The following is a 14,015-nucleotide window of genomic DNA, read 5'->3' on the forward strand; positions in this document are numbered from 1 at the left end:
CTTTCACTGATGTCAACAGTTAAAAAACTGCAGCAAAAAGTAACAAAAACTTTCATTCTTTCCACATGTCCTTTAAGTTCAGACACTTTGTTAAAAATAAGAGATAAATAGACTCATATGGCTTAAGTAATATTTTTTTTAAAATCAGTATTTTTAACAAGCTGAGTTGATTTCTTTGTCACCTGACTTTCTGAACAGACCAGTCGTCATAAAGAATGACCTTTATTTCTACTGGTGTGTTTTCATTCAGTAGCGCAGTCTAGGGCCATTATCTGGCTGAGTGGCATGAAAATTATGTGGTTCAGTTGTTCCTTAATAGAAGATTTATCTGACAAATACTTTCTTAAACCAGCATTCCATCATCAGTGCCACTCCCTCAGGTGCCATTTTGTCAGGAAGTGTCCCTATGAGAAGAAAGAATAAGACCCTCTCCTTCTACTGAGACATGAGCAAACCAGTGGGTGAAAAGGCCCAGAAGAAAACAGTCTCAGCACAGCAGAGGGCTGCTATAGAGGCATCAGCCAGTGCTTGGTGTAGTTCAGCCTGTGTTAGCACTCTGATGGCTATATTCAATTCTGATTTTAACAGAATTGAATATAGCTCTCACACAGAGGTCTGAGGCCAATTCTAATATTCCGCCTTTGGTATTTTTGGAATTTCTGTTTGTCTGCTATGGAGGAAAGTTAAGACAATTTTCCAGTAAGTTATTATTGCTCATCAGTTTTTATTCCTGATGAATGAGGATGCTTCAGACCTTAAATCTTTGACCAGTCCAGGCTAAGCGTTGCCACTCCTGGGCTTCCAGCCAGCATAATTTTGTGGGGAGAAATTATACAACTTGATGAGGAAGAAGTAAATAGTCCTGTGTTAGCAGCTATTTGAAATAGCAGCTGTTTAAGGCTATGCAGCAACGGGGGATATTAGCATTATTACTGGGCCAGCCGTAGGTGGTTACCATATGCACACATTGCCACACGCTGTGCCCTATTTGTCTAAATTGAGACTTTTCATTTACTGGTAAATGTGATGGTGATATTTATAGTGGTCACTGCTGAAGTACTTGAACAGATTCTCGTAATCTGTCTACATGCAAGATGGATATGGGATGTGCATAAAGAGGAGATGAGTGCCTAGCCTGTCATACTTTTGTACTCTTCAGGATCACATCTGTGTTCCCCCTGTTCTTAATACCAATATAAAGAACTGACTTTGTGCAGTTTGTCTGCATGGACCCACACACAGGTCTGGGAGTGATGGGATTGGAGGGTGAGCTGAGTGTCCATGACCATGTGCTCAAATATCCATGAGAAAAGTAAATGGAAGTGGCGCAAACATGTTTGCAGGTCTCACATGGACAGCAAGTGAAACAGCTGCTGTAGGTTTTCATTCCTGCGCCTTCATTCTTATTTATGTCAAAGAAAGTAAAATAAGATCAGTAGTTTATTTTCACTTTTTCTCCCAGACCCATCTACCTTTTTGCCATTTTACCCCCCCAGTCACTAATGCAAGCTGCAGGATATAGTGAGCCCTGATCCAGCAACTCTAAGGACAACTAGATCTAGAAACTCTTTAATTTAGAAAACTTGGATATGTCCTTTTCCAAGAAATTATAATGGTTTTTTTGCTAGTCTGAGTAGACATGAGATGAGAGGTAAAATGTAAACACCTCAATTTAAAGGGAGCATCTTAAGTTAATTTAAAGAATATTTTAAAAAAATGTTAGAAGTAATTTTTCTGTTCCTCTAGGGCTTGTACGTAATATTTAAGTTGTCTTCACCAGTGCAGGAATAGAAAAAGAGAGCAATAACAAATTTTATACATGTTGAAAAGAGAAAGGAAAACAAGACGGTATGTTTCCTCAAAAATGTATTGCAGCCAGAAAGTTTTCTTTTCTCTTTTGTTTGGAAATTTCTACATTTCCTTCAGTAATTAATGCAACCTTACTAAACAGTATAATGTGCTGAGCATGCATAAGACATAAGAATATAAAACCAAGTTAAGTAAGGGATTATGATTTTCTGAGCTAATTTATTTTTTACATCAAAATAATTAGTGGTTTGAGTCTTCCTAAATTCAGTTCTCTGACATTTAAAACTTGCAGAAATAGCCATTTTATTTCTCTTTGTATTAAATCAATACTTCTTTCAAAAATAGCCACAGGTACTTGGACTTTGTCTCCTGAATTATCCTTTGCTTGGGAGAGACTACATATTTTATTAAAACAGTGGCATTTTCATAAAGCAAAACATTTGCCCTAGCATCTGCTTAAAAGAATAATGAGAGAAATATACAAATTTAATAAGGACACAAGCCTTTTTTTGGCAGCACAAAGTAGCATGAAATCTGGTCTTTCACATCAGAAATTATTTTTGGCCTCTGGAAATTTGGACCACCTCTTCTTAGACCAGTTTGCAGCTGCTGGGGTAACCCAGCTCTTCCAGGAGTGCTGCTCACTCTCTGCCTGTTCGTCACCAGTGCATTTACCCTGGCTGCTCACCTGCCTGCCTGGGAGCCAGCCAAGCCCAGGCGCTTTCCTGACCTGTCTGTGCAGCCATCTGGAAGGGGGCAGGTGCCATTATTCAGAAGTGCTTTGGTAGATGGCTTTAGGGGCATGAAAAGCTCCCAGCAGGAGCATGGACCATGCCACGTGGTTGGTAAAGCATCTGTCCTTGAAGAAAATGCTGCCTGTTTCAGGCAGCAAGCATAGGATATGTATGAAAAATGAAGAGAAATACAGTGTCTTGGGGTGGGATGGTGCCATGGCATTTTTTCAGCTGTTCCCACAGGGAGAGCAGCACCTTGAGCAATAGAGTTTCTCTCCATTGTGCTTCTTACCCTGCACAAAGGACAACTTCTCATCTCTTGGTAGTCTTACATTGGAAAGCGTTTCACAAAGGGAGGGATAAAAATCGATAAGGAAGGCAAAAAGTCAAAGCAAATGCAGTATGTGGGAGGAGAGATTGTCAGTTCCATGTCTTTAAGTAAATGCTGGGGGAAAAAAAAGGTCTTTCCTGCATGACCTTGACTTCTATGTTGGAGCATAAGGTAGAGTGCTTAATACTGTCTGCAGCCCTGCTCTCTCACTGCCTTTCCTGTGGTACCTGTGGATATGTCTGCTAAGGTTGGCAGGGATGACAGTTGCTAGCTGGACATTGTTTTGACACTGCCAGATCCTTTTGCACAGGTCACAGTCTGCCGGGTGGCAAATGGCAGTTGAAAAGCTCTGTGTAACACATTAACAAATTCTTTGCTGTCCAGACCTCTGAAGTATTTTAAAAGCTTTGTTTGAAAGCTCAAGCTTTTTCTGCTTCACAGCCCATTTTTTGTTTCTTGTCTCTTGGTAATGAATTAACTGTTAACTACGAGTTGCACCTCACAGAAACTGAAGGCAGGGGTCATACAGGGTGTGACCTTTGTAGAAAAGATGAGACTCCTTCCTCTGAAGCTCTCACGAAGTTGGCTTTGGAATATTTCCCAATCAGCCATCTCACAGGATGGGCCTGTGATTTGGGCAGGATTTGGGCCTGTCTTGTTATAGTGAATAATCAGCTGTAAAGTCATTAATAACAGTGGAATTATTAATTGATACTGGTGCAAAAAAAACCCCATCATTTTCCCTAAATGTTGTGGAAAGATGGCAACCAACAGACTGAACAGATCTGTTTCTCAGTGATCTCTCAGGCTGGGGAGGTACCCAATCTGTCCATGCTGCTTTTGGCCATCTGAGCTTCCCTTGAGAATTTAGATTTCTATTTAAGTTGCATACAGTTTTTATTCACATTGGCTTTGAATATGTTTCATGTCTTTTTTTTTTTTAATTTCTTTTTCCCCTTTTCCTTCAGTAATAGTAAAAATCTGTTTTTCTTCCCTAACTATGTGCAGGCTGGCATGGCTTTGACTTACGATCCAACAGCTGCTATACAGAATGGGTAAGAACTGCATGTTTTCTTATGTCTTCTTTAAAATTATTTTGAATGTCATCTTCTGTTTTCTCTTTCTGTAGTGAAACTTTTTGAAAAGCAAATCCACTCAGTCATATTTTTTCTGAAGCATATAAAGCTATATTGTCAAGTTCTTCTTTAGTTTTCCTTTTCTTTTGATGCCTTCTTGTTTGCAATATCCATTTGAATGGGAAGTTGTTTTTTCTAATAGTTCCCATCTCTATTTGGCAAATGTTAGTAGATGTCTTTTTAACTCTCTCTGTCATGAAGTGGAAACCAGTAAAGTTTCCCTTTACTGACTTGGCTTTTGTTAAAATAATCATTGAAGATTCCAATGTATTTTGAATAATGGAGCTGTTACTTCATCTGGGATTCTTTCTGCAGGCTGGCTGCCTTCCATGTCATTGTCTGAATAAAAATGCCAGACAGGGAGAAAGCCTTAAATTAGTGTGTAAGCAGATGGGATTTAAGGGTAACATTCTGAGCAACGCTCTTCTTTGCTTCTCCACTACCATTTGTTGACACGAGGAATTGCAATTTTTTCCTCAAACCAAGCAGTGAAATTACATCATCATATTATTTACCTGAATGATTACTTTTCCAATTATTTCATAAACTAGAAAAACATATCCTCTTTATTTAACTCTCTTTTCAGCTAGGTAACAACAATTTGAAAAGAGGCAGGAACTTCATCCCTGAACTCTTTGACAGTCACTCTCTGATCAGAGAGATGTATGATACGATTATCAAATTCCATGCATACTCCCACCTGTTCTCCAGCTGAAGGGGAGAACTTACTGATAGAGATAAGAATGAGTTTATTTGTTAAATAGTTGTTAGGGCGCTGCTAGTTGAAGGATTCAGGAAAAAAACCCTAACATTCCCAGTAGTTTGAAAAAAATCAATAGTAATAGTCTATTTTGCTTAATTTTCCTTTACAAGGAGTAATTTTGTAGGACTTGTGATATTCCTGTGTTGTTGAGGAAGAGGCCAAACTCAAAAGAATAAAAAGCTTGTGTGTAATTGTAATTTCAGAATTCTCTGCTTTTATTTCCCTGTTCTGACCTCCACATGAGTCATTCTTCTCTATTGTCATACTTTTCAGCTGGTAAAACATTGAAATCTGTAAATAAAAACATCACTGGTTCATAATATACCAGTGTTTCATGTGGACAACTGGCTTTTTTTTTTTTTTTTTTTCATATAAGTTCCTGCTTGTCAGTTGTGTGAGTATTTTGGAAACCGTAGTTTGAATGACCCATTGAGACTAATATGATTTTAATTCAAGAAGAATTCTTTTGAAGTTATGAAAGTTATCTCACAATCAGACAGTATTTATATCAAAGAACACCTATGGTGTTCAGGCTGCTCAGGTGGTTTGATCACTCAGTTGCTTGAACACGCTGTCATCACTGGGTAAAGAAATTGTAACTGATGGAGGATTTCAGTTCTGCAGTTTTTTAAGTGTTCTTTTATTTTTAAAACAAGAAATAAATTAAATTACAGTACCAGATATCTCTCTATGAGTGACAATTACTACTTTGACATATGTCTTTTTTCTAAAGTGTCAAAATATTTTCAGTTTTATCAGAACTAAACCATCATTCAAAATGCTCTTGTGGTGAGATCTTGATTGTGTGCAGTATCATGAGGATCGCCAGGACCCTTTTGGTCCAACAGGATTTTTTTATCTTCCAAGACATTCACACAGCAATCTCTATATATCCTGTAGCTTTGTTTTTTCCCTTTTTATAAGCGTCTTTACTTGCAAATACAGTGAAAAATCTAGCTCAGGAGTTTTATTTTAATAAAGTCAGGGACCACCTTGATGCTTTGCTTGTGAAATGAGTAAATTTGATCTGCTGCTTGCTGACACAAGACACAGGCATCGGTGTGTGGCCATGGGCAAAGAGACTTAAAGGCTCTTTAAGCTCTGTGAAGTAACAGGTTAACTCAGCAAAGGGGCATCTTCCTCATGGGAAGGGCAGTGTGGCACACCCACCCTGTGCTTAAAAGGCTGTAGAATACTTTGGCTGTAACGTGGGCCGAGCCACTAAAGTTTGCATGGAGCAATGACACCTAAAGATCTGTAAAACAAAGGTCTGTTCCTTGTAGCATTCAGCTGGGGCCACCAGTGCAAAAAGTAGTGAAGGCAGAGTCTGGGGATGAGAAATGTAAAGATACCAAGTCAAGGTGATGATTCAGAAGAGTTATGAACCACCAAAAAAATTTTAAAAGAAAGATTAACTGCCCATGCTGATGTTTACTAGAGATCTTTCTAGGGTTGATAGATGTGTTTGGATGCATCTAAGTTGCTAAATCCACACAGGATTATGTGGAGGATGGAAGCCTACTGGAGAACCATGTCTCTGCAGCCAGTGTCATGGGGTGGTATTTAAAATTCACAGTTCCTTAAGAGGTGTGGATTATGTTAGGTTTTGGGTTGGGCCATGAAGGAAGAATCTGGACTCTTGCTTCCAAATGAAAAGGTAGGTTCTTATTGTTCATGGTGTCATACTATCACTTTTATTACCATATAACTGCATATTTGCCTTGAAAATCTATAGCAGAAATAAAACAGTGTGAGAGAGGCTCTCACTAAAAATGACTATGATTTTTTCCTCTGCTAAGAAATAGATGATTTTCTTCTGAGTCTATTACATTGTAAAGCTCAATTCTCCATTTCATTATATTGTTTTTATGCCCATGTAGCTCTGTTTAAGCATCCAGTGGAGTTACATCAGCATAAAACTGGTATAATGGAGTGGAGAACCCAGCCCGTAGTGTACCATAGCATTGCAGTATGAGGTACTGAGGATATGGTAAGAACACCCTTCAGCAGATAAGTTCTTTTCACTTGGCAACCACTTCACCTTTTTTTTTTGTTTTATAATCAGCCTTTTCTGAATTGTGTTTATAAAGGTACTCAGGTTTTATTTTGGGGAGCAGTGTGCCTGTTGTAATATGCTATTGATTTTTCAATTTGTGGCATTAATATTGTTTTAGTAGTTTTATGCACTCATACGAGGAGCAGGATAGAGCTCTTGTTCTTGCACTGTAAGGAGGCTCATTTAAATTGTTCTTGAGGCTGGAGTCCTCCTGGCCATTTGACTAGATTGCGATGTGCTTTATCAGTTTAGTGCCTCATATCTGGGGGACAATTTTGTGCGTTTGCTGGCCAATGGGCTCAATATTCAGATAGGTCTTTTCCAACTCCAACATCTGACTGTGTGCCTTGTTGCAACAGAAAATTGCTGCCTTGATAATGCTTGGTAATACTCTTACATTATGTGAGCCCCAGGATGCTATTTATGAATCTAAGTTTTTCAGTACTGCCCGCAGGCACGAGGCATGAGCAAATGGTGTTTATTGCAGTGCAAATAGGATCTTGCTCTTGTGCAGATTCTGTCTGGAAGCTTGCACATTCCCCACTAGAATGGGAACCATATGGATTTTTTTTTTTTTTCCACTTTTTGGCAGGGAAATAGTGACCAGGCACTGCAGATAATGCAGTCCCCAAATGCAAAGGGAGGGTTGGTGTAGCAGAGGAGTATGTGCTTTGTCTGTTAAGCAACAGAAACTGTTGTTAAAGCGCTGTGTCTGTGTGCCTGATGAGGTACTGGAAATTTGCTTCTTTTTAACATCGCTCCAAAATGTGTTCTTTTGAGCCCCTTCTAAAAAAAGTCCCCTTCAGAAACTTCCAGGAGCATCATTTTCTCAACTAGTGATGAGTTTCCCCTTTGCTTATGGAATCTAGGCATGCTGAAAAAGTCTATTTTTAACAAGAGGGTGACGTCCATTTTGCCTTGCCCTTACCACCTGCATGCTTGTACTCCTAGCATTGCAATTGCAGCTGAAGAGCAGGGACATTGTCTTGCACCTGCAAAAGGCTGCACAGATCAATGTAAGGATGCATACTGCATCTGCAGAAAATGCAGCTGAGCCTTCTGGAAAGCTCTCCTTAGAGCTCACAGGCCAACTACTACACCACAAAACCTACAGCTCTCCTAGTGCCTAGTGCACTGTATTAGATACACTGTGTGCATTTTAATGCCAGGAAACTTGGCATTAAATATATCTTTAATATATCTAAGACAAATCAAAGCCAGTATAATTCATATCTCTTTCCACTCCTCTTTCCGATGTAGATATTCTGATGACTGAGAGTCCTGTATTCCCTTGAATGAACTTAAAACATTCATCTTCCACCTCATTTCACCTCTCCCTAAGCCTAAAGAAAAAAAGAAGGCAGAGCTTAAGACTGAATACAGGAGGGTCCTCAGCTGCAAATCTTGTTGTCATGCTGTAGAGTTTGTGCCAGAGCAGGCTACTCTTGTGTTTTGTTCCGCTTGTCTCTTATTAGATCCCCAGCATGCCACTTATGCCAGTTACACATGAGGATAATAGCCCATTTGTATGTAGAGGGAATTTAGAGAGATGCCTCAGTGTCCCATGGGTGAGGGGCTGTTGAGCCCTCTTTGTCAATGAACCCTGCCCTGGCAGCAAATGACTCCAGCAGTGTGGTAGGTTGAGCATCCCATACCTCAGGGTGGCTCTGCTTGAGTCCATCCCCAGCAAGGACACCTCTATCCTCACCACACCACTGTTCTTCACATGTGGCAGACATCCACATCCTTTACCATTAGATCCTTTTGGCCACAAGTGGCCCTGAGGAAACGAAACAAGCCTTTGTCTCTTGATGTAAGAAATTCCTGACTGCAAAATAGTTTCTTTGTAGCCTGTTGCAGTGGCTGAGATTGTAACACTTGATTTTTTATTATTACTGTTATTAAAATATATGAACTTGATTTTCCTGCACTGTCATTTGCGGCATCAGAGTTTCTTCCTTTCTCTTCCTCGATGCTCTTATGCAGAAATTTTCCCAAAACAGCTGAATGTCCTGGTGGTATGTTTTATTTGATCCTTATTTGAGAGCATTCCAAATGGTGACAGATAAATGGTATTGGCAGGGCTGTGGGAAGGGCTGTATATTCCACATTACCACAGTATATATTCTACAGGCTTGTGTACTATTCAGATAAATGCATCTCTAAGCTGAAACTGAAATGGCAAGCTGTCTGTCAAATTCTTGGCTTAGCACACATTTTCTGTAAATTTGTTAGTATTTGCTGGGATTTATTGGAGAGTTTATTCCAAAGAGTCAGCACTATTTCCAAATGGAAAGTTGTTTCTTCCCTGTACTTGTCTTTGTCTGAGTGGTTCATATGTGGTTAAGGATATGAGCCCAGCATCAATGCCATGTTTATGAACAGAATGAGAAAAGAGTAAACAAAAAATGTGTGGTTTTCTCAAAAGATTTTTTTTGTTTATATTATTTTTTAGTTTAAAAGATTTATATCTATTTCTATACATTAAACATTTCACCCATAGACTACTAAATTCTGTCAGTCTGCTATTGAGTATTTTAATTTTCTGCACACAAAATTTCTCAGTTGACCCACTTAGCAAGACCATAGTCCAAGTGATTTTTGGTTAACATTAATCTGGGAGAAACTTGTAAAAAGGGTTAGAGAATATGCAACATGCTCGTGCCATAGATGACTCTGCCTAGTGGTATAAAAATCCCTTCTCCCTTGATGTTGTGTGAACTTAATATTTGGTATAAACATGGCGATACAATTGCCTCTTAGTTCTCATAATAGGATATATATAAAATTGGGCAAAGGCACAATTTTAAAATAGTCTCTGTGCGAGCATTGTGAGGGCTGATAAATGGTCCTAAAATAGCATTATATTTCTATTAAACAAAAAATCACTCAGATGCCACCTGCTGCTTTTGGCATTTTAAAATCTGATTTGGAATAGAAAGAACAAATGATTGCTTCTCTGTCTCCCTCTTCCCTCCTAACTTTGGATGTTTCCACCCAACGTTCAAAGAGAGCAGCCTGTTTTTCCAAGGCTATTGGTTGAAGTCGGTAGTTATTTGAGCCTGCATCCAGAATGAATACATCCAGTCTGAACTAGACTGATTAGTACTAAATCTGTGATGCCAGGGCAATCAGGAAATAGAGCACTTGTTTAAACACCAGTAATGATTTTTTTTTTTTTTTTTTTTTTTTTTTTTTTTTTTTTTTATTTGGTTGCATAGCTCTCATGGAAAGCTACTGTTGATTGCCTCAGATTAGGGAGGGGAAAAAATACAGAAAGAGAGGGAATGCAATTCACTTCACTGTGCAGAATCTTCTGTTACTTACTGGTGCATCTTATATGAGAAAGATCTACATGAGGTTTAAATTGTACAAAAGAGACTGCACATGAGGGTTTTCTCTCATGTGCAGTCTCAATGTCCAAAATACAGGCATTTAGACAACAGTAAAACCACAAACATTCTTTTTTTAAGCAATTTTAATTTTCTGGCTTACAGCTAAAACTGCAAAAAGGTCAAATGCAAAAATCTTTACAAGCATGCACATATAAAGTACTAACACAATCCAGTAGTAGTGATGATATTTTCCAAATGATAATTTTATCAATAACCATTAACACACAGGGAAGGAGAAAGAATATAACATTTATTGCCATCAAGTAAGAGATGGTGCAGGTTCTGTTCATAGCATGCAACAGTGGAAATAAAACCGACTAAATCTGGGATTTTTAGTGCTGCTTGGGGCATTTAGCCTCATAATTCCTGATATATTTCACCAGAAAAAGGGGGTTTTGCTCTCTGCATAGATGAATACAAAAATTTCAGCCAGAGTTTTTGTAGCCACCCCTTAATAAAATAATTCAGGCATGTATATAGAATGTGTTATTCTCAGCACTGAAGCACTAGGATATGAAAAGAAAACAGTAACCTCTGTAAAAATGAAATCAGTAATGTTGTCTTCGATATTGTGTAAGAAATTTCCTTTCACTAGCTAGCGCCCTGGAAAATCAGCTGTCTTTGCATCTCAGATAATTGCTTCTTGTATTGTGGAGTTCTATATTTGTGCTAGTTGAAGTGAAAAAAAATATGCTTTGTGTAAATATTCCTCCTCCTTTCCATTTTCAAGATCTGCTCAATGGAGCCATCTCATCTTTTTTATTGTGGTTTTGGAAATAGATGGACATAATTACCTGGGTAGACTCTTTTTGTCTTTGCCCAGGAGGCGGTGAATTATTTAGTCAGAGCCTAAGTAGTCAAAAGGTTCAAAAACCTCTTGCCTTTGTTCTTTGTTTGCAGATTTTATTCCTCACCGTACAGTATTCCAACAAACCGCATGATTCCACAGACATCAATCACGCCATTCATTGCTGCTTCCCCTGTCTCTACATATCAGGTACGTCAGATATGCCCTTGTCTACTGCGTTTCCCAGTTAATGATGTTTTGGATGTGGATGAAGGCAGAGTGTATACCACAGAAAACTGTGAGTGCTTGCACTCTTGAGTCGCTCTTGAAACAAAGGGCTCTCTAGGAACATTCAGGTATCATTGGGTAGAGTTTAAAGTGTTTCCTGCATTCTTTACAGCAGTAATGAAAGCCACTGTAATTCTTAATTTCAATCAGCTTCTCTGATAAACAACATTTTGCCTAATTTCCAATTGACAACACCAGAAGCTCATCATTCTTATTGAACTCTTTCCTCATTTTGGCTCCCCTTCATTAGCCAAAAGTTTTTTAACTGTTTCTTTTTCATAATTTATGTTGACTGCATTATACTTTGACCTTTTGACCCCAGCTACATTTTTTCCAGTAACTACACCTTTTAAAAGTACTCATTTTTGTCCAATAATTCCTGACAAAGCATATTACTTGAGGATAAGTGTCCTCAAATCGTTCTTTAGTCTGCTACATGCCGTGTCATTCAGAACTTCTCTTTTCAGCATATCCCTCTCAGATCTCCACTGGGAAATTATTGTCTTGTTTTGGCTTTCTGAGATGGAAGTCTAAACCAGATTGTATATTTTTATTACTAGCCATTGTCTGGGAGTTTATCACTTCACAGAAGCTGGTCATTGACTATACATTTTCCAATTTTACTTATTTCTCTCCTGTGCCATCAGTGATTTTCCAATCCTGAGTCTTACCTGAAATAAGCTACCCAAACTTTCAAAGCTGCATGGTGGGTTGTTCTTAATGTTAGGGTTGGTTTTTTGGGGTGTAGGGGCGGTGTGTGTAGATGGTATGATTCTGCTTACAGGTAATTCTGAGAAGTTACTCCACTTTAAACTTGATCTTCAAAGACAGATGATTCTTGTAATTCTCTTTGTGTTATTTTGTTTGAGATGGCTATGTAGCCAAAAGTTGTTTTGATGAAGTAAATTCAGTAAATTTCAGTAGAGTCAATGCCAGAGATATAAGCTGCATTGCATGCAGCTCACACACCATTTCCTTGGTTGTAAAGCTGGCTTAAGAGCCACACTGCTTCCCATTCAGGCCACTGAGTTCAGGCCACCCCAGCCACTTACTTTCATCACTGCTCCACAGTTCACAGTTGCTCCCCTTTTCCCATTCTGGTTTGAACCATTGCATCAGTTTGTGGTTTCATGCATTTGCAACAAAACCATTCTTTTTAATTTTTTTTTTAACCTGTATCATTTTCCTTAGATAGTTGGCAGTGTAAGCCCAAAGACATTTACCCTGGCACTGTGAAGGAGCTGCAGTGGTGCAAGACTGGGAGCAATGAGCAGCAACAAGCTGTGGCAGCTTTAGTGTGTTTTAGCTCATGGGGATTCCCAGCAGAAAATATTGTAGTAGAGGAGTATTCACATGTGGGTGTGCTGGTTTTGGTTCTAAAGATGTTTTCCTGAACTTGCTTTTCAACAAAAAATAGACTTTGATAAACATATACAAGTGTTGGAGCACACTGTTATACACATAATTCTCAACACTTTCTTCATTAACAAAATCACAAGGCATCTGGAGAAGTGGGACCTTGTAGCTTTCTCCTTGTTATTCCTGGACATGCTCAGTCTGAGGTGCTGCACACCCATCTCTGGGACAGCAAGTGAGGTGTCCTCTGAAGGTTCTAGCACAGCTACATCTTTTGTGTACTTGTGTGTTGTGGTGTCCAGACTGATGCAAACCCAAAATAAATACAAAATTCTGTAGCATGCGGGCCGTGCACGCATAGCAGAAAGCACACATAGCAAAAATCAGAGATGCCACAACAAATATGCAAACACCCTATAATGTGTCTAATTCTTAGTAAAATTGTTATATCCTTGAAATACATTGCATGGCAGTCATAAGGCAGAACAAAGAAAGTCTTTGGTGATGCATATGGAGTTCTGGTGGGAACAGACCCCCAGCTAGACCCATGCTCTATCTAAGAATGATCCTGGAGGGGAAGACTTCTTAAGCCAGCTTTGCCATGAAAGCTTTCAATTAGAATAATTCTCAAAAACTCTGAATTAGATCTGCAGTTCTTACTGGAAACAGATCAAGTCATTCTGGGATCTCTGAAAATGCTATAACTTTAAAGGTTCATACAGATACTTTTGAAAATAAACTTTGAACATTTTCTGTCTCCTGCACTGTCGGTTGGATGACATGTTCATGATTATATTGATGGATGAAAGCAAAAGATGCAAATGAAAAAATAGGACAACATGGAATATTGAAGGCTTCTTTATGAGATAAAATGTTGTGATTCATAGCAGTGGTGCAATCACTCAGACTTCTGCCTTTGGTGGAAAACATTATCAAATGAAATTTGAAAGCTTTTTCCTTTGTCAATAACTTTACAAAGCGTAAATTAATTTTGGGTTGAGTTATAAGACTTAAGTCTTTTGTCAAAATTAGCACCTCAGTTGTAACAGAGAGACTATTTTTAAGTAAATCTTTAAGTTTTAAACTTTTCTATGCTAATTAAAAGTATTTGATGTGCAGGTCCAGAGTACTTCATGGATGCCTCATCCGCCATATGTTATGCAACCAACAGTAAGTGGATACTTGGTTCTATCTGGCTAAAAGTGCTTCCATTGTAGCCTTGCTCTGCTTGTCCAGCCACATTGAAGTTCTGGGTCATGTAAGAGCAGCCAGCTGCTCCCTGAGACAAGAGCCCTCTGCCGTAAAGAATCTGTTTCTTTAAGGAGCACCATTTGATTTAGTGGAAAGGGGAGGATGGTTG

At 38.8% G+C, this 14,015-nt stretch overlaps 1 protein-coding gene across 7 annotated transcripts in view; it reads left to right on the top strand.

The window, feature by feature from the left end:
* Window positions 1–14,015, top strand: part of RBMS3 (RNA binding motif single stranded interacting protein 3) — a 703,797-nt gene that overhangs the window by 620,855 nt on the left and 68,927 nt on the right. For all 7 annotated transcript variants that reach the window (XR_009486534.1, XM_059846719.1, XM_059846669.1 and 4 more), the window contains 3 exons: window positions 3,883–3,929; window positions 11,125–11,221; window positions 13,775–13,825. Coding sequence is in view for 6 of the 7 variants with exons in the window: in XM_059846719.1 (XP_059702702.1) it covers window positions 3,883–3,929; window positions 11,125–11,221; window positions 13,775–13,825 (195 nt within the window). In the remaining variant the exon portion in view is untranslated. The remainder of the gene's footprint in view (window positions 1–3,882; window positions 3,930–11,124; window positions 11,222–13,774; window positions 13,826–14,015) is intronic.

The sequence above is a fragment of the Haemorhous mexicanus genome, chromosome 1 (assembly GCF_027477595.1).
Source record: "Haemorhous mexicanus isolate bHaeMex1 chromosome 1, bHaeMex1.pri, whole genome shotgun sequence".
Taxonomy (NCBI): Eukaryota; Metazoa; Chordata; class Aves; order Passeriformes; family Fringillidae; genus Haemorhous; species Haemorhous mexicanus.